The sequence below is a fragment of the Musa acuminata genome, chromosome BXJ1-8 (assembly GCF_036884655.1).
Source record: "Musa acuminata AAA Group cultivar baxijiao chromosome BXJ1-8, Cavendish_Baxijiao_AAA, whole genome shotgun sequence".
Taxonomy (NCBI): domain Eukaryota; kingdom Viridiplantae; phylum Streptophyta; class Magnoliopsida; order Zingiberales; family Musaceae; genus Musa; species Musa acuminata.
The window spans coordinates 4,095,081-4,120,821 of NC_088334.1; the positions used below are offsets into that span (position 1 = coordinate 4,095,081).

The window sequence follows — 25,741 nt, forward strand, 5'->3', positions numbered from 1 at the left end:
TCTCCGAGCATTAAAATATTTCATCTTAAGAAAAAGCTTGGATTAGGCTATAACAACAACACCACAATTATTCAAGGTTGATCTCTTGCCACAGAGTGACTCATGAGATGACATATCAAGTTAAGAATATATGAATCTTAATTTATATTTTTAATATTTTTTTTATTTCTTATCTTACTAATATTAATTATTTATGTATTTCTTCGTATCCATATTATCTTAAATAACTATCTCATTTTATCTTTAAATTTTTTTTTAATAAGTTCATATATTATCTTAATATTTTTACGTGAATAACATACATTTTTTATATTTCATCAAATTTAAAATAAAAAAATATATATTAAATAACTAAAATAATATATTTAATAATTATACAGTTTTAGTATTAAATGATAATACAATTTAGGGATTCAACCAACAATCAAATGATATCTAATAACTTGAATTAACTCATATATATATATATATATATATATATATATATATATATATATATATATATATATATATATATATATATATATATATATATATATATATATATATATATATACACACACACACACACAAAAAAAAGCTTTAACATGGTGAAACGAGATGCATTAAAATAAAAAATAATAATTTTTAATAAATAAAACGGGATTCAAACTCAAGTATCAAAATGTTAGCGTACGTCATTATCAATCAAATCAATGTTTTATGTCTGACAAAGAAAACTTTTATAAGAGTATGAATTCATCGTGTTCTTGCGAGGAAACAACATCATAAAAGCTTGAAAAGCCAGTTGGAACGAGCTGTCTGTCCTCCATAGTTTTCACCCTCTTTCCTCGTCAAAAGAAAACAAGAACAATAGATACAAGCAAACAACGCAACTTAAAGGTTGAAAAGCCTCTTCAAGCAGCACGTTGTCCTCCCCGTCGCTGCTTTATATCCACACAACACGGACCATCTACCTGCTCTTCCTTTGTCTTCTTCCCATATTATCTATCTATATATATATATACACATATATGAATAATCTTTTTATAAAAAAAATTATTCTAAAAACACCAATGCCAATGTTAGAGATCGATCTATTGAGAACTCCCAATAACTTTGGGCCTCCAATCCAATAAGGATAAAAAAGCGGGTCGTTTGATCGGCCCACGGCCCACGGCCCATGAAATAGACGAACCGGACCATGGGCTGGTTTACCTTATAAGAGTGATGTATATTATGTTTCGATAATTGCAATAATATTACTACGATAATTTCTTTTTTCCAAAAATAAATTTAAGGTTTTCTAAAATTGCTGTCGTTAAGTGATTGCTTGATTACATTCTCGATTACTGCTATAGCAGTAGTGATTAGTGAAAGGAGACGACGTCGGACAGCGCCGTCAAGGTGTTGGTCAACGACAGGAATAGGTGTGTGGGCGCCACCGCCGTCATCAGAAGGGCCCCATCGACGGAAGAGGAAGCAAAGCACGGCCAACGAGTACCCGTATGCGATACACGATGTACGTATTCTGTACAACACGTGGAGGTACAGTCGATGATGAGATGGGAGTCACCCGTCAACTGCTTCATCCTTACACTGAACAGTCGCAGTAAAACAAAAATATATTTTCTTTTGATTTAAAAACATTTTTTTACATTAAAAAAAAGTCCCCAATCGTCGACGCATTGCCCAAAAATAAAATAAGAATTGGAGGGGGGATCGAAGAGCGGAGTCAAAGTAGTGGTAGGAGTGGGAAGGAGTGGCCCTCCGCCGTCTCCTCGCCCCCCCCAAATCTAGGGTTTTAGGTGCAGGGGTTGCGTCCTATCCGCTCCAAGTCCCTCCAAGATCGCTCCTTTGTGGCTTGATTCGTCTCGATTCGTGGCGGGTTCGTGCTTCCTCGGAGGCCGACTTGTTTTTTTTGGGCCTCGATCTCCCTCCTTCGGAAGCCGACGGGTGCTGTTTGGACGCTTCCGTCCTGTGTGTACCGGTAGGGATCGAAGGGTTGTCGTTCTCGGTTAAGGGTTGCCCTTGCTTTGTGTTTGTTGGGAGATTCGCTTTTCTTGCTCCGAGAGGTTGGTGCGGAAAGGGGATTCTTCGTTTCCGGTCCCGTGGAAGCATTCTAGGTTTGTAAAGTTGAGATCTTGGGGTTTTTTTTTTCTCCTTTGGGGCTGCTCTGTGGCGGTCGAGGAGAGGATGGCGACGGTGGATGGGGTGTAGGATAGGTGCGGTTGGAGTCGAAGATGGTAAGCTAACTGCGGCCGGGGTGCTGAGCTCTATATCCTCGTTGATGGTGGTTCAGAACAAGTATGTGTGTAGCCTCTACAACTTATATGCTTTGTTTCTTCTTGTTACTTCTTGATGAATCTGGTATCTGTCAATGTTCAACTTGGTTTTGAATTTAGTTCCCGTGGTCATAATTACCCTTTTTTCTTTTCTTGCTTGACACAATCGCAATCAGCTTTATTTTTTCTAGGCTCAGCAGCTGCGATACCTTCTCTGTTTTCTCCCTTATAAATTAACTTTCTACCTCTTTGTCTAAGACAGCAACAATCACTATGCTCAGCGTTCCTTTTTTTTTTTTTCTCATCCTCGTTATGGGATTGTCAAAATGTCGAGTGTGGACATTAGATAAAATAAAATATTAGTCGAAGCTGTGACTTGAAACTGCATCAAAACAACCAAATTTGTTTGGCTGTGTTTATTGCATATCTCATCTTCAGTGTTTTCAAATGATTGGATCTTTGGAATGAATCTCTCTCAGTTGGAGACAATGCACAGAAAATTTAAAGGGATGAGAAAAAAAAGATGATCATGCAGAACTTTTTGGAATGTGTGAAAAGGAGGGGATTCTTTATTGTCTACTTTGTAATGGATCTTTGTTATGTGATTGTTACTGACAGAACATATTACATCATCTAGGAACTCTTTCTAGCCTTTTTCTCAAAAATCAGACTTAGAGTGAGAAAGGCCATCTATGCTTTCGAGGATGAAGAATACTATTGACAGCGGTTTTGATTAAATGATCACTACACTAAAGTTTTGACATTGCTAAACAGGAAGCAATGTTTTTACTGTATTATTAGGTTGGTCTTTGAAGATGAGCCGGCATTTGTCATCAAACATTTTGGAACATTTAGTTGATGCATGTAATTCTTTTGTATGAACCACAGGTTTATGTAAAGGAACAACTTGGCAAAGTCTGTCAAGAAATCCAAAATGGGAAGAAAGACTAATACTATGTTATTGCATGGCTCTTTGAAGGTTACTAGAGTTTTCATTTCTTGTGAAGTTTTGTACTGTGAATACTTAGGCTTATAAAATAATGTCTTGAAGAAGTATGTGAAGATAAATGGATAAGTAATGTGCCCAGTGCCATAAACCTAAAACTCACTGTGGATAAGAAAATGTTTTTTCTTTTGATCTTCTGTAGAAAAAGGAGATAAGGGGTTCATCAAGGAAACTTTGCACTTTGCTTAAACCTCCAAGTAACATGGTGCATCATGCCTTTCGATGTGGAATTCTCAAGCTTAACCTGAAATATTTGTTTGGTTGTTGCACGGTTTACTTTTTGTTGTTGCAATTTCAGATGTTATTAAACTTCCAAAATGCAAGGCTTGCTCAAAGGGATGGAGGAAAAGGGTTGGTGTAGCAGAAGAGCTATATCTATGATTTTTGAAATTCAAAAAATTGGCAGATTCCAATTCCATTGTCATCTTGGGAGACTTGGCTGATATTGGTGGGTTTCAGTTGTCTTTGGTTGATTTTAATTGGTCTTGTTCTTTGTCAAGCCAATTCTTACTGATCATAGGATCAGTCTGGTGAAATTTTAGTCAAGTTGCACGTACTTTCACTTCTACCAGCTTTTAGTAGAATTTGGCGGAGCTTTTAGCACCATGCTGATACTGGCCTACCGAGGAGGATCATTTATGGCAGCTCCATCTAGCTTTGGTAGTGAGATTGTCATGATGTCAACCTCTTGTATCAGACTAGTTGTGAATGTGTACACTTGTTGATTTGGGTCAACATGCATATGGACACGGTCGAGTTAATTTATTATTTATCTCAAATCAACATCATTGTTGGTCCCTTTATAAGCATGCTTTTGTGCTTCAGAATGGTTGACGTAGCAAGAAAAGAAAGTAAGGAGAATGAAGAAATGTCTGGTGGGGAAATGTTTTTGAAGAGGAAAGAGAGGAAATTAGGGAAAGAGAATGTGGAAAATTGGAATAAACAACAGGGAGCCAGGTGGCTGGGACCCTCTGTCATGTTGTTCTGGTTAGTATGACCTGTGCCACACATCAAATGAATACATAGATGATTTGGTTCAGCATGCATAATTCAGTACACAAATGGGTACCTTATGAATCACTGTTCTGTGTGCATCACATTTGTGCTGCTATACACATTGGCTTTTTGAGCTTTAGCAACTGCTACTTTGCTTAATGGCAACTGCTATTTTACTTAGTAGATTCGTTAAGTTAGCTAGGAAGAATAGACTTGATTTATTTGGGTTTCAGACCTAAGACAAAGAATTGTGTAGGGATACATGATGGAGAAGTTTTCATTCTTACTCATAACTGTACAGGAGAATATGTTTTGGATTGATGTTAGAAAGTTGAGCTTCCAATAACAACAAAAATATGTTCTGAACCAAGGTTTTCTTCACCATAATATTTGCTTTTTAAATTTTTCTTTGATACTAGAAATGCCATCTTTTAAAAATATCTACAAAATATTGATGTAAGTAGTATGAAAAAATTGGAAATTACCTACTTAATTTTTCTTGATGAAGCGTTGGATGCATCTTAAGCAAATTTCTATTGGTCCCAAATAAGATTATCCTAAATGGGCAAATATTCTAGAAGGCCGAAACTAATTAAGATTATATCCTGAACTCTTACCTTTAATCTAAAATGGTAGCAGGACCTATGAGTTGCCTTGTCATTTGTGCTGATCTGGCAGCTAGCATGCAATAAAGTGCTCGAGCCATAAAATCCTTCTCAGTTTCGTATTCTCAGTTAAGAAAGTTTTCACATATTCTTGTATTTTATAGCTTCACATGTTAGGCTAGCTACTTGATGCTGGTAGGAAAACACTCCTTATTTTTTGTTTTCCTGGTAACAGACTCCACATTCAGCTGCTATTGTTGGGTGTTTGACTTCTCTCCAACAGAAGATTAGCTTGGTGCCATAATCTTGCGGTCACTTTGAAAACCAGGAAGATTTTCGACAATGGCAGATACTAGTCCTAGGACAGATACCTCCACAGATGTAGACACAGATGACAAAGATCAGATGGTGATTTTCTTCGCTCTTTTTTTGGAAAGTGATACAAACAACTGAATGTTATTATATGCATCATCTGAATGTTAGGTCGTCTTTCTTCCTTGGCTGTTTTTTCAAAAGATGAAGTGGGGAAAGTCTCATCCATTCTGTTTCTTTATTCTCTTTTTTTTGACCTGCCCTTGCAATTTTTGTTTCTGCACTATGTTAAAGTACTGTAAACTGCATTACTTCTCTGTATGCTTTTCGTTAAGTGCATATAAAGTACGCCAAGTATGAGTAATTTTCGGTCAACAATTTGTATATTACTTCTTTCTGTGCAATATTTCAAAAACTGGGTTGTTAGACCTAGAAGTTCGGATGCCTCTTATGCATGCTTATGTGCTTCTCTGGCTCATTACTTTGTTGATTTTCCATGACCACTTATCTCTACTTTTATGTCATTTCTGTATGCATCTTTCCTTAGCCTTAGAAATTATAAACGCGTCATTGACATGATTTTTCCTGGATTAAGTCTGTATGTCTAAGATTTGGTGCTGATTCAGGATTAAAGGAGGTTGTTTTGGAATGGAATCCATTATGTTCTTTGCGGTTGTGTTTCTGAGGACTTCCAAATTATGATTCAAATCAACTTTGATGTCATCTATATTACTTCTTTTGGCATGTTGGATGAAACATACTGTAGAACACAACCTAGCGAATAATGGAACTTTAGAAGCTTTTAGATGTACATATTGTAAGTAGAGCAGGCCACGATGATGATTTTTAACTATAAACCTGTTTTGATGAATTTAATTGTCATGCATTGTAGAATGAACCTACTTGTTAAGTTTAAGCTATGGTCTTTTTATTGTCAAGGACCCAGTTTATACATAGTAACTTGGAGCATGATATCTTTATAGTATGATAGGTGGCGTTGATAGAAATGCAACCATGATTTTGTGTTCATTGTAGTTATATGTCAACACAGAATTTGACTGATTTAGAGGATTTATGGCCACAACATGTAAATGGATTATGTTTTGTTTTCTGATTAGAGGTGAATGTACATCTTCATGTCACTTGAATTTAAATTTCATTGTCCTCTGCGACTATGGATTTCTTTATCCTGATTTGCAGTTAGAACAAGGACAACTTGCTGTTGTTGCAGCATCTGATTCAAGTGACAGGTCGAAGGACAAAACACTGGACCAAAAAGTAACAATATTCTGCATTTTACAGTCAATTGTCACCTTCTGTATAACTCAAAAAGTACAATAACATCATTGAACATTTTTGCCGGACAGACACTTCGTCGACTTGCTCAGAACCGTGAAGCTGCCAGAAAGAGTAGGTTAAGGAAAAAGGTAATTCATCTATATCTCGCTGGAGGTTTTATTGCTGCTTTGTGGTAGCACTTATAAGAAATAGTATTTTATGTTATTGGGTAAAGAGTTTTGTCTAAGATGATGTCATTAGGAATTAGTTGATGCCAGGTTGATGACCCTGTTGTTAGTTCTCCATGTAGCCTCCACAATTTTAATTTGTACTCTATAGCTTACCTCACAATAGTAGGAAAATGTAATGACCTGTCTATCATTATGTTGATTTGGCATAGAAGCGAGCTCATTTTGTAAATGTAATTGAAATTTGTATTATGATGAACATTCCTTTTTTTTTCCTTTTCATGCAAATAAGATTTTTTATGTTAATTTTAATCAGATGTGTTTCTGATTAATTATATATTCACCTCTCTCCTTAAATTACAAGGCTTATGTACAACAACTAGAGACTAGTAGACTGAAGCTTACTCAACTTGAGCAGGAGCTCCAAAGAGCTCGCCAGCAGGTGTGACCCTTTTCTTGATCATCTCCTCTTATCTGTCCTATTGAGAATTATTATTTTTGAACATTGTGGATTATGTAGTCAGGTTGAGATTTATGTCCTTTTTGCAGGGAATTTTCATTTCTAGCTCAGGAGATCAAACTCATGCTATGGGTGGAAATGGTAATTTCTCTTGCATGATTTCTTGTTCTATTTTTGAGTTTATGATAACCTTGTCCATAACATACATAGACGAGTATATTTTGATTTGAACGACTGGCATAAGTGCATTTGTCACAAAGGTTTTTCTCCATGCTACTTGTACTTTTTGTCTATACTTAACCTGATATTTTCTGTTTTTGATAACTTAATAGAAAAGTAGCGTAACGAGGGTTTAATAAGGGTTCATCCCTGAACAGATTTGTAATCTGAATTTACATTCAAACTGGCTAACTTTTGTTCTTTCATATGATAAATTCAAAATCATATATGGCTACCTTTGTTGCATGCTGGCATAGATTGTGTTTTAGTTTATTTGCCACCTGTCCTATAATCAGTGTCTTAAAAAATAATCATTGCAGGGGCCTTGGCTTTTGACGTAGAATATGCACGATGGCTTGAAGAACATAACCGGCAGATCAATGAACTGAGGACTGCAGTGACTGCTCATGCCAGTGAAAATGAACTCCGTGTTATTGTTGATGGCATCATGGCCCATTACGATGAAAAATTTAAGCTTAAGGGTGTTGCTGCCAAGGCAGATGTCTTTCATATATTATCAGGGATGTGGAAGACACCAGCCGAGAGGTGTTTCTTATGGCTGGGGGGTTTCCGCTCATCTGAGCTTTTAAAGGTATGGGACTTTGTACCTCGCAATTTTTTCATGCTACCTGAAGTTTACTCCATCAAATGAATGTGCAGTGGAAGTAATCTAAATTGGCTAACACTTTTATTTTTTGTAAAATGTCTAATTTGGATTCTCATTGGCTCCCCAAACAGTTGGGACGTACACATTGATGTCATCATCATTGTGGATCTCTCTTTGGGTGTTTTCTTTTCCCTTTTCTTTTTGTTGGTTCACTATCTCAGTTCTCATTGTGCTGCAACTTCACAGCTACTTGCAAGTCATCTGGAGCCACTTACAGAGCAGCAAGTAATGGGCATTTGCAACCTGCAGCAGTCATCACAACAGGCCGAGGATGCTCTCTCTCAAGGGATGGAGGCATTACAGCAATCCTTGGCAGAAACATTGGCTGGATCACTTGGTCCATCTGGATCCTCAGGAAATGTTGCAAACTATATGGGTCAAATGGCAATGGCGATGGGCAAACTTGGAACTCTCGAGAGTTTTCTTCGTCAGGTGAATTACTAATGCTCAGATTTTCCGTCTCCTATTTATCTATTATAGCACAGAGGCTACTGCATACTTTGGATTAGTTTGCTGTTGTGCAGTTTTATCATTTCTGTATTCTCCTTCTCTTCTCTAGGTCTTTTTGGTGTCCCATTTTGTATCCATGTAGCCTTGCTTCTCGCTGTCCAAAGAAGTACTGAACTTGAAATGATTATCATTCACGACTGTTTCTGTTTATTTTTTCCAGGCTGACAACCTACGACAACAAACACTGCAACAGATGCACCGGATATTAACTACTCGTCAGTCTGCACGGGCACTTCTTGCCATCAATGATTACTTCTCACGGCTTCGTGCCCTCAGCTCTCTTTGGCTTGCTCGGCCGCGGGAGTAAGCCAAATTTGTTATTTGTGCCTTACCTGAGCTCATTTCTTCCTACTCTTAGAGCTGATCGCAAAAATATCTATCTTATCAGTCAGAGTTACTACTAGCTCCAGTATATCATGGCTGGCTGGATGCTTGCAGTGTAGTTTTAGACACTCGGTGGAGCTAAAACTTAACTCATGTACAGCAAGAATAGCCCACCATTCTCATGCGATGTACCATTAACTTGTGCGAGAAAACCCACCTCATGTTGTTGGCGTTCTGTAAGCTTGTATTGTCTCAGTTAGAAAAAAATGATTATTGAATAATCACGCAGAAATTTTACCTAATGTTGTTTCTTGCGAATTGAAGTTGTTGATATGTTTATGAGAATGCCGTGCAAAGGGTGATGTTTGTGTTCCTATCTGAGAACAGGCTATTGGATCCTCTTTATTGCCACCGATGCATGTGTTCTGAGAATGCCGTGGATTCTATATGGTAACGTTTATCTAACCTTTTCCATGAAGATGTTTGTAGTCGAACATATACATGCATCAAAACCAAAGAGACAAATCCAAACAAGAAGCAAAACAGTACAGAAGGGAAAGCCATGCATGAGTGCGTGGGCGGATCAAACGTATGCTTCCGGCGCCAAGCGTGGGCTCAGAAGCGCCGTGACAGGCACAGCCTTGGGGAGCGCCAACCCAAACTTCTCCTCCATGTCGAGCTCCTCCCCATCCGGCAGCTTCCAGTCGAACGAGTGCACCAACGTCGCCAGCATGTACTGCACGAACACCATGCCCACGAGCTTCCCCGCGCAGATCCGCCGCCCGGCCCCGAACGGTATCAGCTCGAAGTCGTTGCCATGCGGGTCGATCTTGGCCGCCTTGCCGGAGACGAAGCGGTCGGGGTCGAACGCGAGGGGGTCGTCCCACGCGGCGGGGTCGCGCCCGATGGCCCAGATGTTGACGAGGAGGCGGGTGTTGCCGGGGATGTAGTAGCCGTTCACCTCGCACTCCTCGAAGGAGAAGTGGGGGAGGCCGAGAGGTGTGGACGGGTGCAGGCGCAGCGCTTCCTTGCACACCGCGTGCAGGTAGGGGAGCTTGGGCAGGTCGGATTCCTGGACCATGCGGCCTCGGCCCACCACGTAGTCGATCTCGGATTGCAGGCGGCGGAGGATGCTCGGGTTCTTCAGCATCTCCGCCAGCGCCCACTCCACGATGACCGCCGACGTGTCGGTGCCGGCTGTGAACAGGTCCTGCATGCAGAGTGCAGATGTGATCAGCAACCAAAGTTTGATCAAACGAAGGTTAGAATCTGGAGGAGTGCTGATGGTGTCCTCCTCGCCCCACCGGCCAATCCAAGAATAGCCTTCGGACCTACTGTAAAGATGGATGGTGACGCATGCTGGAGTGGAGTAGATTTGTAAGTTATTCGATGGGCATTTGGTCGAGCACCTTAATCAAACACCGAATCTTGGGAGTGGAAAGCTCAAGGAGAACTCACAAAAATGATAGCCTTGACGTTGACGTCCGTGATGGTCTCGCCGTCCTCTCCCTCCCTGTTGGCCATGATAGTGTCGATGAAGTCCGGCCTCCCTCTGCGCTCCTCCTTGGTGGCCTCGTGCTCCTCCAACAGCTTCGTCACCATGGCGTCGAACCGAACATGCACCCACCGCATCTTCGCCTGTACCCGCTGCAGGTCCATCCACGCGATAGCCGGCACGAAGTCGCCGATGTTGAACAGCCCGCCCCCAGTCAGCAGCTCCACGATCATGTCCTTGTACTGGTTCGACTCGATGCCCTGGACGTCGAACACCCGCTTGCTCACCACAATCTGGCCAATGATGTTGGCCAGGGCGCACACCAGCATCTCCGGCAGCACCACAGGGCGGCCCTCCGCGGCCGCTCGGTGCATGGACATGACCATGTGGCCGAACTCGGCGCGGCGCACCGGGGCCCAGTCGGCAAGCGCCTTGCCGCCCAGGAGGTGGAGGCTGCAGAGCTTGCGGAGGAGCTTCCACTTGGGGCCGTAGTCGGCGAACACCATGTTCTGGCGGTGATAGGTGACGTCCATGGCGCTGATGACGTTCGGGCGGTTGGCGAACTGCGCGTCGTGGGCCTTGAGGAAGGCGCGGGCAGCGCCGGCGTCAGATGCCACGACGCAGCCGCAGCTTCCCATCTTGAGGTACATAATGGGGCCGTAGCGCTGGGCCAGGCGGGCGAGGCCGGTGTGCGCCTGGAGGCCGACGAGGGGCAAAGCGCCGAGGACAGGGTAGCCTCGGGGGCCGGGCGGGAGGGGGAGGCGCGAGGGCGACCTGTGAAGGAAACGGCGGAGGAGGTGGTGGATGAGGAGGCAGAGCGCGACGGTTGCCGCGATGAAGGGGTCGATTTGCATGGTGGTGCTCAGCAATCAGCCACAAGCAAATTGATTATAATGCTTAGTGCCAAGCTGTCGATATATATACACACATATATATACATATACATATACATATATATATATATACACATACATATACATATACATGTATAAAGACAAGCAAACGATATGATATACAGTGACATCATAATGTACACAGCACACACCACACCATTGAATGATTACGGTACACATCGACTCCGGACCATAGTGGAGACTCGGTTGTTATGTCGGTCGGCTTCTACCATCGAAAGACACAGGAAAACTCGAAGAGCATTGCTCACCAAACAAGTTGATCGTTTCATACTCCATCTATAATGAATCAAAACTATCATGATGGATCCATTAGCCGCTGTTGCCGTCCACTTTAGAAGGTCGGATAAGATATTAGGGTCTCCACCACGAACACACAAGCCGAGAAGGTTCTCAGTAAGTGGAGCAGACACCGAGTGTGCGGTTGGGTGGGTGCGAAGAGGTTGGTGGCAACTGTTTCAAGGATTTGCAATGGGAAGACACCGACGGCGAAGGAAATCATGGATGAGGAGGGCCAGACAGCAATGTGGTCTGCTGGTGTAGCTTCCACTTCAAACAAAGACAAAACTAAAAAGGCGATTCCCTGTCACCACCGTGTGCATGATGGTCTCATAAATTAATTACTTTGCTCGCAAGTGTTTGAACGATACGATACGATACCTTTCTTTCTCTACCAACTGTTACTTGATTGAGACTATATCATGTTGTAGTAATCTTTTAGTTATTGGCAACATGAGAGAGATTAAGCTATAGTTCATCTTTATTTTCGTCGTAAAGTAGTAACACACAAATTACTTTCTCGGGGAGATTAATGTACTCGGAAGGAAAGAATGGATGAATAGAGACAACAAAGTCAAAGATATAAAGCTGCTAGCCGTCGCTCCCCTCTACCTACGACGCCCACCGCGGCGGGTGGACTTCCTAGTTGGTGAGATAGCGTCTTGTGGGCCGTCGTTGTTGGCCTTCTAATGTGGCGTCTGTCACTTCACGTTTGGGGTTCCTGTGGGTTGCCACTCCAACCAAATTCTTGCAGCCATCGAATTAATAATTGCCACCGGTTGGTAGTCATCGTTGCGCTAAATATCGACATCCAGTAGTATTTGGTGGGTGAGTGGGATGGATGGATGGAACAAGATTCACCATACCGTATCGTACCGACGTTTCAACTCGGGCTCGGTACGGTATACCACTCGCGTACCACTGGTCTATCGGATCGGTACGTACCGCCCGTACCGGACGGTACGGCAAACCTTGGGATGGAAAAGAGATCGATGGGGGGCACACAATAAAACAATCATAAGAAGAGAAAAATTCAACTAGTTTGAAGACCCGTTACAGCAGCTTATTTGTTCTCAGAAATCGTAGTAGAATAAATACTGTGTGTGTGTGACAACAAGCGTGTCATCGAAACCTTTTCATATGGTGGGATACGAACACATTTATATTAAAGCATGCAAGCTGATCACACTACATAAGTAGTATTTGCTTTTCCATACACCAACAAGTCTTAAAAAATAAGGTAAAAAAAAGTGAGACAACAGAATGAATGAATTGCACACTGCATTGAGTAAAAAAGACAGGAAGAAAAAGGTCCACGACATAGATATTATTTAAAGATGGTAAGATATCCTAAGCAGCATCCAATCCCCCATTATCTTCTATCAACAAGAAGTCAGTATCAAAGGTTAGATACTACCTAGAGGACCTTCAATTGACACACACAAAGAGTTCTAGCGCTATATATAGATATAGATTATATATATCATGAAGAGCCACACCTAGGCAAGCACCAACACCTGATTGATTGCTTTAAGTTACAGGACCAAGTTATCCCTCATCCTTGTTGTACACAGATGATTCTTCCAAGCATCAACCAACCAACATATGCCCTTCCGTCAGGGAGATGCCCATGCAAAGTAGTTACAGACAGCGCGCCTAGAAGCAGTCCAATTCCCGCACCCAAAGAAGCATCTGCCTTGGGTTGGTCCCGGCTTGCGGACGACACACTTGCTGCTCAACACCCCACAGTAGCAAAACATTTGCCTCTCCTTTCCACCAGAGCTCACAAAGGGATGAAACTGGAAAGGAGCACCTACCAGCTCTTTGGGTTTTTGGGTGTGCTGGTTTTGATCTAACAAAATATTTCGTGACGTCTCATATTTAAGGGGGAACTCTGAAGTCTGTGACATTAAGGAATTGGTGATGGAGAACTTAAAGCCCATATCCATGAGATGAACGAGGAGGCGGGCAGTATTACGAGCATCATCGAGGCCGCAGTGTGCACGGCCCTCCCATGTCAAACCGGCAAGCTGGACAGCCTCCTTGAGATTGCAGCGAACACCATGAAACATTTCCTGAAACGGAACCTTTAAGTTGATCCACCTGCTCGAAATAATGGAGAAGAGATGTTTTCATCACTTTGAAATCAATTGCATTCAATGTATGTTTAATAAAATGTCTTTGCTGAGCAGTGAATTAAGACATGAAAGAGATACATTGATGAACTTGTTGGAAGCAGATTTATCAACAACCTCATAATTAAATACACAACGATGTCGTCTGGCAAAGTGTCAACAAGCATTCTTTCCTGCTTTGTCATTAAAAAGCAAGAGCAGCATGGATTGATCTCGAGATTAAGTCTAATAGGTTTGATATACATACATAGAAAGAGGAGTATGAGAAGTTTATGGTAAAAAGTTCTGCCAGCAGAATCATGGTGACCAATTAATGAACTTCATGAAGAAAATCTACATCGTGTCTAGAACAACTATTACTAATCAGATGAAACACACAATCATGGCAAGGAAGAGTGGGTACTCCGCTGTAAAGAAGATTGGTGAACCATCAAAATGCATGATAGTTACCTGTTAAAATAGGGAGGCTTCCTGATCCTTTTGAATTTGCATTCAGATTCTAACATAACACGACAATCCCAGTTAGACCATGTCACTACAGCAAAGTTTTTGTGCTTGATTCCTTTCTTTTCTAGCCATTTATCATGCATGAGTAGAGCTTCACTTAGAGGAACACCTCTGTCTACCTGAAACTCCAGAAAAGGAAAAGGTTAACACCTTCGTATTGATATAATATCAAGCAAACTATTCAACTGAACGTGACCAATCTCAAGCAGTACTTTGTCCAACAAAATTCATTACGGTTACTGGTTGGATAGTAGCAATGTTGTTAGAAGACTTCAATTTGCTACTAGAAAAACAAGTTCTAGATTTTGGGAATCAACACAATGACATTTGGAGAAATGAATTCAACATGAAAACTATAATCAAAAAAGGATTTGTCATTATTAATTTAAACCATGAAATGATAGGTCCCGATGGCATATGAATTTTGCCAATACTGAAATTGTCGCAGACAAGAAAAACAGAACCATCTTCAGGCTTCAAAGTTGGGCAGCATCACATATGCTTTGCCAATGACCAAGGGCATAAAACACTTATCTTGATAGATTAAGCAGCTGTATCTAGCTTAAAACATATTAATAAGCCTTAAGCAGCATTTGCAGAAAGCTTTTGATGTCTGCACAAACTGGATAGATATACATTTTTTCCCATCAGAACATGAGAAAGATGGGTATGCCAGGGAGCAGCCATAACAGTCAACTATTAATCAATGATTTAATAACCATCTACACTAACTTAAAGCATTGGCTACAGAACAGTTGCGTAATGACTTCTTGTACTTAACCACACATTCTAGAGTGAACAGAAATATACTCTTAGACAATCCTTTATGCAACCACATATGTCTACATAAACAACCACGAAGACTAAATGAGACCACCTAAGAGTTTGAGTAACCATTTCTTTTACTTAAGCACACGTTCTAGATTCAACAGAAATCACTCTTAAACCATCCTTACTCATATCAAAGCAAAAAAAGAGAATCTTACTAGATTGTTTTTCTTTGGGTTAATCCAATCATGACTTAAAATGGCGAATAAATAGGTACAACATGGACTAGTAATTACTGGTCCAACCAAGCACCAGTGACAGGTCATGCAGCTCGGTGGCATTCCTTATATTACAAGGACAACAACAAACAAAGCCATAAGTCCCAACTATTTGGGATCGGCTAGGTAGCATCCTTATACTGCTCATTTTAATTTTGTATTAATTTATTCTGCAACAACAAGCAGTACAGTTAGTATACCGTTCGATGTCTCAGTACCGTACCATCTAACAAGTTAATAAAACCAGTATCTAAAAACCTCAAATCAGCAGATACAATTTCTTTGCAAACTTGGTAAAAGACTATAGAGAAATAACCAAATCCAATTATATCTGTGAAAAGAAGAAAACAATTAATCAAAAACTCTTTACACGCATAATGAAATTCAAGCAGAAAATGAGGATAAACTGATATGCGTAAAAATTAATAAAAACAGATCCTCAAATCAGCAAAAGATAGCATAGAAAAATCGAGGCAAAATTTGAGCCTATATTAAATGCAGAAGAAAGGCCAACTCGAATCCTTTGCATTCGTGAACTTAGGTTCGGACTGGATTTAACAAGTTTTACATTTTAGTCAACTTCTTTTTTTTCTTTCGAACAGTTTTAGTCCTTTGAAATGAACTTGGCTGAGGATCTCATCCTAATCAGTTCAGGATTGATTGAAGAATCCACGAATAAGGAAACCTATATCGATCAAGTATTATGTACAAAGGGTAGATAATCTTCCAAAATTCATTTAGAAGTATATCAACCCTAACGAAAGAAAGTTTATAGACCTCAGTTAAAGGGATGGAATTCTTGATTGTAATTTTTTTATTGTAAGCTTGTCAAAAATATTCTTTTCTTCTTGTACATAAGGGGTATATGAAAAGGGAGAAAAAGGTATAATGTGGGCCATTACTGGAAAAGGGCAGCATCAATGTCTATTTCTCCACTCAAGCCTGGTATATGTTTGAACCTGCTATTTGTATTTTATTGTTCAATTGGTTTTTATATGAATTAAACATGTTTTCTCGAATCATCTTCTCTATTTTGTCTCTTTTATATTCTCTTGTTGCTCATTCAATTGCCAACCCCAATGAGCCGTAGCACCCTCTAGGTTGTCCTATATCAGTTCTACTCCCCAACAATCAATTAATGAATTCACATATTAATTCTTAACGAACTTATATCTAAACAAATTTAGGGCTCTTCACAAAAAACTTATCATAAAAAAGTTGACAAACGACTGCCCAAAAAAAGAAAATAAAATAAGCATACAGTAGATGCCGTCCCATATCATCCTGACAGAGGTGGAAAGATAGCACAACAGCTTCAATTTGTTAAATGAGCCACTAAGCCATTCTAGCATACTATGCAAACTAATACTTTTACTTGTTCCTTAGTTCTTCAAAGTTCAAACTAAGCTAGGCCAAGGAACAAGGTGTTTACTACTTTAACATACGGAAAAGTTTTATTCTGTTAACCTTGGGAACTCCAAAACGGATTTGACTGATTCCATCTCTTTGAAAAAATGTTAAAGAGCCAACAAACATGTTTACAGCAATGTGGTTGTTGAACAAACAATGGAATATTTAACTACAATCTGATTTTTGGACCAGAACAAGCCATTTAACTTTTTTCTTCTTGTAGTATGTTTCATGAAATAGTTTGCTTCTTTCTTATACAATATGCCTTGGAGTGTTGTGTGTTGGCAGAATATATTCTATGCCTTCATAGACCTGCATGACACCATTTCATCGCAAGTCATTAGACAGTACCAAAAGAAGCTGCATTCAATGTCAATCTATACTATTCAGTGTCAACCTCAAGAAAAAAATGGTTTGCCCCCTTGGTTAATGTTTTTTGTCAATTGACGTTCACATCAAGCATGAGCAAGTATAAACGTTGGAGCTGACTAGCAGCAAGTTGGTAAATCTCAGTATGTGCAAACTGTCAGAAACCAAAGAACCACTTGCATTTAGCTAAGACAATGTTTTGATAAAAAGGAAAGACTCTCGGCACAAACAAGGGTTTTCAGTGAGAGTCTCACCAAAAAATGCATATTAAGGAATGAAAATTCATTTCTCCTAATATCATGAAGCAGTCAGCCAATCAGTATGATAAGGAAACAACCACCATTCAGAAATATGATGTTCCATAATACATGTATTCCATGTGAGATTAAATATCATTAAAGCAACAATTTATATGGACTGGTATTGTCATAACTCATAGCTAAGAAATAAATATAATTATCCTATATTGAGAAATGTAACAAATAACCAAAAAAAGGAGAGAGGGGAGGGGGGGACAGAGAATGAATTCATAACCTGAATTTGTTGTATCCCAGTGAGTTCCTTGCAGAAATCAGTAAGATGTTGATGATATGCAGGCCGCACATATGTTTGAAAAACAGCTTCTAGTTGACCAGTTGCACTGTTGACTAAGACAGATGGGAACTCAATGATCTCCTGTGGATGTGGATTCCTTTCCTTGTCACATGTGGCCTCGAAGTCAATAACTACAAAGTACTGAAATTCTTGAATTTGAAATTTATGTGGGTGAACTTGGGAAAACATCTTGACTGGTGGCATATAACTAAATCCGTTTTCAACAGGAAATGGATAATCCCGGGTTACTGGATAGACATTGTTCTCAAAAGCATTCAGTTGGACTTGCCGCAACATTAAAAAATCAGGATGGGGAAATGGCAGTGCAAGTGTTTCTTGTCTGTAGAAAGGTCCACTGTAACCTTGATTTAGTATTGCATAGGGCTCCCAACTCATTGAGTTATTTGCTTTTGTAAAATCACAAACAGGTAAATCCTTTCCATCTTTTAGCTCAGGAAACCGTTGAACAACATTTCCACTTTCTTGAGAGTTCGAATGAGATGCATTATCTTTAGGGCATCCTGAGGATGCCTCATGGTTTCCTTGCATTTTATCTGCACTCGAGTAAATAACATAAGCAAAAGCCAAAGTTGCATATATGTAACATGATTACAAAAGAAAGATCCACGTGAATTGAAAATTGACAGCATTCACTAAATGCTCAGTCCACAACAAGCCTGCTTTGGCACTTTGCATGCCCCTCAATATGAGGTAAAAAATTCTTGATAGCAATTTATAGCAAAACAATGGCTGAGGAAAACAATTGTGTGCCAAAGATTTTGTGAGATAGCATAATAAACATCACAAACCTTTTGTTTTAATCAAAAGTCACATGTAGTAGCTTACTTTATCGAAGTATGACATATGCAGCATACTCGAGGCAAAGTTTTAAAGAAAAGAACAATGTAAATATTGGCCAAAAGAATCACTGAGTTTCAAAAAGAAAAAGAAACAAGAGCACCATCCCCCAACCCATACAAGTTTGACATGCATGTGCAATGTGTTGGCAAAACACATAATTGGACAAACTTCCATCGCACTAAAAAAAATTATAAATTTACAACAAGGGTTATGTTGTTGGGACTCGGGGGATAAGATTACACAGCAATTATGAACACAAGTTATAAGTTCCTTTGATCAATTGTTTGATCAATGTTAACATAATGATATTCTTGCATCGCAACTACCTCTGAAAATAAATTCATTCCGTTTTTATCAGTACTTCCACAAAAAATCAATAATGGATTCTTTTAAATAACTGGATTTTCTTTTCAATCCTCCTCTTTTGTTACATCTTTCATGCCAAATCTTCTCTGGTATTGGCATCATCACCTGAATAAAAGCAAAGAGCTCCTTCAACATTGCAAGTGCATCAAATTTCCACTCATGCTTCTTTTTCTCCAAGTGGATGAATGTTGCCAATCATGTATTCTGCCATTATTCTTCATGCATTGGAATAGGTTATTATATTTGAAATCTGCAACTGTTAGTGCTTGAAAGTGAATAGTCTGATGAACCACTAATTCAAATATAACCCATTGAACATGAGCTAATTCAGAGCAGCACTAAAATCTGATTGTATGTCAAAAATCTATATTTTCATATAGTTTTTACTTTTTAGCACATATGTATGGGAGGAACGGAATGTTATAATATAAAGCCAGAGCGAGACTAGCTAATACAATCAAAGCAAGAACAGAATAAGGGGAGGCCAGCAAAAATCTTGTAACACCAATTTCCATACTGTTTATTTTGCATGAATAAGTAAGTGGGCCCAGCTTTATTTTGGTCATAACTATAGAAGAAGAGTACTAACACCTACCAAATTGATATCAGCTCAGCCACCTTTTTATTAAATAATTAAAAAGCAACAAGCAAAATCCGCTTTAATAAGCATGAAATTTTAGACTTGAGGTTTCTAGTTCACTAATCAAATGATTCTAAAAAATGGTGGACAACAATTACCATATATAATATTCTAATTAAGACCTTAAAAGACAAATTAACACAAGACAAAAATAGTTGATTTCTAAGTAATAAATTAGTTCTTCTTGCTGGTCCTTATTTCAATATTAGCCTCCTACTTAAGCCAACATTAGGCATCCAAAAGTTGCCACATTATTGTTAGATTAGCACTAGATGAACTTGATTTCTTAAAGAGAGAAAGATGCAACTGAGAGGAGTAAGGAAAAACTTTAAGCAGCTTTCCTTCCTTTTTCTGGTTAGCTGAGTGCTAATCTAGATCAGCAGCAATATACAGATATGTTCTTTCTTCTTCTTTTTTTATTGGAAGTATCCATATGGTCATACCACAATCTGAGGACATGATTAGATTATTCTAAACACTGTAATGAACTATGAGAATTGATGAAAATTTCATCTGGTCATAGACCTGTTTCTTTTCCATTTCATTTCTTTATAATCTTCTTTTTTTAGAACTTTCTTTTCTTGTTTGCATGTGGTTCACATATTATAGAGTCCACTGAGATCCTTCGCTTTTTAGAAACTGTTCTCTCTTTGTTTCTTCTCAATGTCCTCTGATAAGTTATATTAATAGGCACTGCTTTCTGTGCATAACAAGTATCTTGATAATTTTATCAATATGAACCAAAACTTTGAAATTAAACCAACTCTCTATACATATCCTGGATCAACCAGCACATCAACTACCAAGTTTGACTTATTCAAACTTCCTAGCTACTTCAAATTTTCTGAATTGTTTCTTGCACGGTGATATCTTTATATGGCAACCTTTGCCTGCTAACAGAGGAATCTAATCATCCAGGCAAGTTGTCTCCATAGGCCCTTGATGTATCTCAAGTGTAGGATTAGATTAGTCCAAAATAGGTTTATCTTCAAGTTACTAGTCCTCAAAGAAAGTCAATTTATTTATGAATCTTGAAACTAGATTTCCTATTTCATATATTTTGTAGTTGATATTTTATCTAACTATACTTTTAGGAAGTTCTAAGGTCGTTCAAAAGTGCCAACATTACATGGTTCAGTCAATAGATTCCTAGAAGTCATGTCTATTTAAGAATCTTTGTTACATTTAACCATGGAGAATCTGTTATTATGAGATAGTAGTACTTACAGTATCCAAGTAATGGAGTCATTTTATGTAGGGTGTCCAATTAGGATTATGTTAAATGGGCCAAGTACCTGCATGACATGTAGCAACGCAGGATGAAGAGAAGTATTATTTATGAAGATGTCCATCCAGAATGTGCATTGTGTGAAACACCACAATCTCCAGTTACACTCTATGAAGAATTGTTGGTTACTTTAAATAAAATTCCTAGAGTGGTACTGCTCCTCCCTTATGTACTGATCCATTCATGATACATCATAATCTCTCAGCTCTTAGTTAAGTCAGTGCTCTTCAAACCTTTTCTATGTGCATATATCATTTATATTAATATTTCACTATTTTGTCATGTCCTCCTATGTTATTATTTTCCTTTTCTAAACTAATTTGCAGATGCTTTCCTGGTTCATCTGAGTAACACCATGCCTAATAGGTGGTAATTTATAAATGACGAGAAAGACAAATATTTGACATTACACTTCAAAAGCGTAATAACACTTCTTGAAGCACCATTAAATTTTTTCTCGTTTTTCACCTTCAAATTCAGTAACCAATGAGTATTTTCCATAATAGCTTCAATTTGCAAAACTTAAGGATGCTTGTCCATGACTTTGTATTGTATCGGACTATTGATAGATTAGCACAACATTCACAGAAGAATTAAACTACTCTATATTATTTTGAGGATTGACTGGGGATGAACCTAAGAACTTCCTGATCAGTATATGTAAAATTTTTCAGAGGACAACAATTCAATGAGTACAGTCTAATTGACAAACGTAATCAGTTATTAACATTCCATAAAGAAAGAAAAACAAACAGCTATGTGATAATATGCTTCAGTATTTACCATCTCAAGCTGTAAATTCAATGTATGTTTGTGAGATAGTGTCCTTTTTATTTCACATTCTAAATTAGCGCAAACCTAAAAAAAATGAGCATAAGTTTCCACCCTAGGCAGAAAGTTTTCCGATTAATTGAAAGTTAGGAGACATACAAAGCCATATGACCTAAAGAGGGCATGTATTTTACTGCATAACCCACTTCTGGGACAAAATAATTTCAATTGCTGATTTCGTCTAAGGATCCGATCTAAGAAAAACACAAACACGTTACAGTCAATACAAACCTAACAAAATTTTAGCAAGAATGACCAACGAAAAGAACCAGAACAACGTCCGCAGGTATTTCAGAAACCCTGAACAAGAAAAATAAAAACAATGTCCTTCGAACTACTCTCAGAAGGAAAATCTATTGATACGTCGGACCGTAAAAAATTTTCCGGATCAAGAACGAGTACCATCATCCCTAATTCTCACCGTCCCACCATCGCAACCGTCAAGATCGACCACTAACCCGAAAAGGGTGCCGATCTTTCACCCAAGAAACCAGTAAAGAATTCAAAGATCCGACGCGAGAAAACGATGAGAATACCCTACCTTGGGCCGCCGGATCAATCATGATCGCCGAGGAAGCTTGGTCCCTCCAAAGCACGGATCAGATTCTGCTCCCCATCGCTCGACCTAAAACCCACCAAGATCGAGACAATATCAAGATCCAGCAAGACAAACGGAACAAGGTGATCAGAAATCAAACAAATTGGGCTTCAATTCGATCGAGAAAAGAAGGAAAGCTCGGATCTTTCTCCGTCGCCGTTCTTACATGTGCGTGAGGGGATCGGAGGAAGAGGAGAGAGGGCAGCGAGACGAGCGAGCGGCCTCCGTGCACAACTGGGTCTCGCTTCTTCGCTATAAGACGAGACCTGTGTCAGGGTAAATGGTTCCGGATTCACTGTTTGCTACAGAACAGAGGACACCGATCTCATCCGAAGCCGAATGGTCTTAACTTATACGTGGCCATCAATCGTTGGTGGATAAGTGCTGCTTTTCCTCGTGGAATTTAGAGTGGAGGGAAAAAAGGGGCCCCGCGCTTGTGTTTCGGTTCCTAGTGGGCCCTCGTGAGAGATGTTTTCATTGCTTCCCCGATAGCGCACCGGATGATCGACAGCTGGTGAATCCTACGGTCAGAAGCCAGGAGGAAGGTGCGGAGGAGCCACGACGCTCGCAGGGGATCCGTTACATTGATGGCATGGTGGGGCGTCCCAACCGTCACGGGGCGGTGGTGCCGCAACGGCGGAGCCGCGGATCGCTGCGTGGAGGCCGGCCCGCGTATGCGATCCAATGATACATCGGCTTAGGCGGGGTCCACAGTTTCGGAAGCGGATTATGACACGTTTGGGGACCACCGGCCCATCGTGGTGGTATGAAAGACGGGCACGGAGGATTTGGTGAGCCGAGGCGCTCAAGAGGTGGGACATGTTTCTCTTGATATTTGACCCTCGACCACAAACGTGTGGATGTGTTCGATTCAGGGTCAAAAAAAATATTTAAGTTATTTTAATTCGAATAATTATATTTATTAGATGATGATTTAAGAAACGGATATAATTTTGAGGAAGAGGAGGCGAAGAGGGAGATGATATGAAAGGAAAAGAAGAGACGACGATACGATACGAGAGGTCAAAGGAGATGGAAGATAATTTATGACTTAATTGAATCGGACTAGTCAAAGGATAATCATCATCTTTTTATATTTTTTTATCGAGGATGTCTTAGTTAAAATTGAAAAAGGTATACTCTTTCATAAAAACTAAAATCCTGATTTTTTTATGAGTAAATTGGATAATTATGAATATTGAATATTAGTATATTACTGGTGTCAAAGGGAATCCTAAGAGTTAAAAGACCAATTTCTTTTATGAAATTATTGTTTAAATACATGACAATCGAAGAATCTCCAATGGATTAAGGCACTTTAAATCTGCAAAACCAAACAGTTGCTTGAGTTGGTTGTAAGTGCTTAATCTGTAAATGGTAGTCAAATCTCTGTAAGAAAGGTTGTGTCTTCTCATTTCAGTGAGAAAGGGCAGTATGTAGCATAAGTTAGAGAATGATTCAAAGTTTAGAAACAGCAAACCACTAATAGCATAACAATCCATGTCCTAAGAATATGCAAAGCCAGCAAATTACAGAGGCATAAGCTCACTCTTAAAACAACCCTACTTGTGTCAAATTCTACAAGAAAAACCAAGTATATTCACTGTGATTCTTTGTCTCAGAACAATTGTCAGAAACATTGTTTCTGTGATGGAGAAGATGGTGCAGAGACAGAAGAACTCCTGCACTCTACTAACTGATGCTTAGTAGAAGGCTTCACCATGGGACAATGATTGCTTCATTTTTTTTTCTGTACTGGGGACAGAAACCTGACTGAGGAAAACATACCAAAATGGAGTTGAAAAGACATACCAAGCTCCATTTCAAATGTTCAATTCCAAAAGATATAAGTTTCAATGTGAAGCCAGAAATGATTAATGACAGAGAGGTTATGTGGTGTATGATTGTGGCTTACCACGAAGAGTACTTTAATAGTGTCAAAGCTTTCTATTTCTATTTCTACTTGTAACCAAGGTTTGCGATATCGAAACGTACCGCCCCGATAGGTTACCGATACGCGGAACGTTCGGTATTGCTATAGTGCTACAGTATTATACTATAGCACTGTTACAATATAAAAAAATAAAAAAAATATTCGGTACACTAGGGCGTATCGTTCGGTATGCCCTAATGTACCGTCCGGTACATCGGTACCGTATCGTACCGAACCCGGATCGATATATCGGTACGGTACAACGAACCTTGTTTGTAACCTTTCCGATTGTTTGCATCAATTACTATAGTGGTGTTGAGAAGAAGAGTATGTTTATCACTTTGATGGGAAAAAAGATTCCTTAGATAAAAACTAATTATGGGAGTATTATTCGGTAAAAATCCATCAATAAAAACTTTTCTAATAAAATGTCCGATATATATACTGAACAAATTGAAGTTGAGCTTTTTTGTGTACCTGTTTGAAACTACAAGAGATCGAGAGATTGATTGTCTTCTCTGCTTTTCTTTAGATTCTCAAAGTCAAATCAGCTGATTACAGATAAACAAATCCTTGCAGAAACCGATTAATCTATACAATTTCTAATTGCAAAATCCTTCCCATCTCAATTTCAAGAGTCTACAATCGTTGATTTTTGAGTTATCTCCTACTGTCTGAAGTCTCTCTCTCTCTCTCTCTCTCTCTGGCCTTTTCTTGCCGCCATTTATGGCCAATGGCAACCTTGGAAGGTGAACAGCTCAGCTTGTTTCTACCAAGCCTTCTGTCCTAACAATCTCTCGTATTTGATCTCTACATGAGAAGAAGCTAAGATGAATAGGGATTACATTTGTATCAGATCCTAACGAAGAAGATGCTGAGCTCCGGCCCGGCGTTGCCGTCGGGGTTGAGCATGTAGAACGTCTCCGAGTCCTTGGACCCGACCACCCGGTCGAAGAAGGCGCGCATGTAGGTGAGCTCGCCATCGGAAGGGTCGGTCATGTCCCCCGGCAGGACGCCGGCGCCCATGGACACCGCGTGCAGCAGCTGCATCACGCCAAGGTCCAGTTCCGTGGGTTCCCGCCGGGCGGCGTAGCCGACGTTGCGCCCGTTGACGAAGGCGCTCCACATGGGCTCGTCCAGCACGCGGCTCTTGCCGGCGCCGGCGGCGGCCTTCTTCTCGCACTCGAGGGCGACGCGGATGAGGCCGGAGGAGCCCATGTCCTGCATGAACCTGGCGGTGGGGACGGCCAGCTCGAGGAGGAGGTGGGGGACGCTGCGGGGGTTGTCCTGGAAGGCGAGGGTGATGCGGGCCTTGCGGTGGCCGAAGAGGGTGCCGGTGGTGCGGGTGGCGCCGCGGACGTGGCCGTCGCGGTGGCGGGAGCCTTGGTGGGGAGCGGCAGCTGGGAGGTGGCAGCCGGGCGGGGCGAGGATGGGCAGGGAGCGGAAGGCGGAGCGGAAGGAGCGGAGGAACCTGGTGGGTTTGGACTGGTGGTGCTTCCGTTGCGATGGCTGCAGCAGGGTGACCGGGAACCGGTGCACACTGGACTCCGTCTCCGTCCCGTCGGAATCCACCGCCGCCTCGCCCGGCGGGGGAGGGGGTGGTGGTGGCCGTGTCATGGGGTGGTTGTCGACGCAAAGCGGCCGGAGCA

General features: G+C 40.3%; 4 protein-coding genes across 8 annotated transcripts; 1 reads left to right on the top strand and 3 right to left on the bottom strand.

The window, feature by feature from the left end:
• The first annotated feature begins 1,688 nt into the window (after positions 1-1,688).
• On the top strand, positions 1,689-9,131 carry LOC135587117 (transcription factor TGA2.3-like). Of its 5 annotated transcripts, none has more exons than XM_065078137.1 (10): positions 1,689-2,286; positions 3,569-3,718; positions 5,107-5,279; positions 6,384-6,461; positions 6,551-6,610; positions 7,014-7,091; positions 7,199-7,250; positions 7,649-7,920; positions 8,182-8,427; positions 8,666-9,131. In XM_065078137.1, exons 3-10 carry the CDS (start codon positions 5,214-5,216, stop codon positions 8,810-8,812), a joined length of 999 nt encoding a protein of 332 aa, XP_064934209.1. In that variant the 5' UTR covers positions 1,689-2,286; positions 3,569-3,718; positions 5,107-5,213; the 3' UTR covers positions 8,813-9,131. The 5 variants fall into 5 exon arrangements, with proteins under 5 accessions (XP_064934209.1, XP_064934210.1, XP_064934208.1 ...); XM_065078138.1 differs by lacking the exon at positions 3,569-3,718 and adding an exon at positions 4,096-4,257; XM_065078136.1 differs by lacking the exon at positions 3,569-3,718 and adding an exon at positions 4,906-4,999.
• Positions 9,132-9,273: 142 nt separating this feature from the next.
• Positions 9,274-11,221, bottom strand: LOC135587116 (flavonoid 3',5'-hydroxylase 1-like). The gene is made up of 2 exons (XM_065078134.1): positions 10,288-11,221; positions 9,274-10,039 (listed from the first exon to the last, which is right to left on the bottom strand). Exons 1-2 carry the CDS (start codon positions 11,176-11,178, stop codon positions 9,413-9,415), a joined length of 1,518 nt encoding a protein of 505 aa, XP_064934206.1. The 5' UTR covers positions 11,179-11,221; the 3' UTR covers positions 9,274-9,412.
• A 1,593-nt stretch (positions 11,222-12,814) lies between these two features.
• Positions 12,815-22,451, bottom strand: LOC135587118 (uncharacterized). The gene is made up of 5 exons (XM_065078140.1): positions 22,326-22,451; positions 22,103-22,186; positions 17,516-18,129; positions 14,100-14,275; positions 12,815-13,617 (listed from the first exon to the last, which is right to left on the bottom strand). The coding sequence occupies exons 2-5, from the start codon at positions 22,122-22,124 to the stop codon at positions 13,131-13,133; spliced, it is 1,299 nt and encodes a 432-aa protein (XP_064934212.1). The 5' UTR covers positions 22,125-22,186; positions 22,326-22,451; the 3' UTR covers positions 12,815-13,130.
• A 2,493-nt stretch (positions 22,452-24,944) lies between these two features.
• Positions 24,945-25,741, bottom strand: LOC103994320 (protein MIZU-KUSSEI 1-like). The gene has a single exon (XM_009414644.2). It carries the CDS (start codon positions 25,707-25,709, stop codon positions 24,945-24,947), a length of 765 nt encoding a protein of 254 aa, XP_009412919.2. The 5' UTR covers positions 25,710-25,741.

Coding starts and splice junctions, on each gene's coding strand:
- LOC135587117 (XM_065078137.1), top strand. CDS start 5,214: ATGGCAGATACTAGTCCTAGGACAGATACCTCCACAGATGTAGACACA. Junction 7,092..7,198: donor TCCAAAGAGCTCGCCAGCAG/GTGTGACCCTTT, acceptor TCCTTTTTGCAG/GGAATTTTCATTTCTAGCTC. Junction 7,251..7,648: donor TCATGCTATGGGTGGAAATG/GTAATTTCTCTT, acceptor TAATCATTGCAG/GGGCCTTGGCTTTTGACGTA.
- LOC103994320 (XM_009414644.2), bottom strand. CDS start 25,709: ATGACACGGCCACCACCACCCCCTCCCCCGCCGGGCGAGGCGGCGGTG.
- LOC135587118 (XM_065078140.1), bottom strand. CDS start 22,124: ATGATTGATCCGGCGGCCCAAG. Junction 18,130..22,102: donor GATTGATCCGGCGGCCCAAG/GTAGGGTATTCT, acceptor ACTCGAGTGCAG/ATAAAATGCAAGGAAACCAT. Junction 14,276..17,515: donor CTGGGATACAACAAATTCAG/GTTATGAATTCA, acceptor CTGGAGTTTCAG/GTAGACAGAGGTGTTCCTCT.
- LOC135587116 (XM_065078134.1), bottom strand. CDS start 11,178: ATGCAAATCGACCCCTTCATCGCGGCAACCGTCGCGCTCTGCCTCCTC. Junction 10,040..10,287: donor ACGTCAAGGCTATCATTTTT/GTGAGTTCTCCT, acceptor CTCTGCATGCAG/GACCTGTTCACAGCCGGCAC.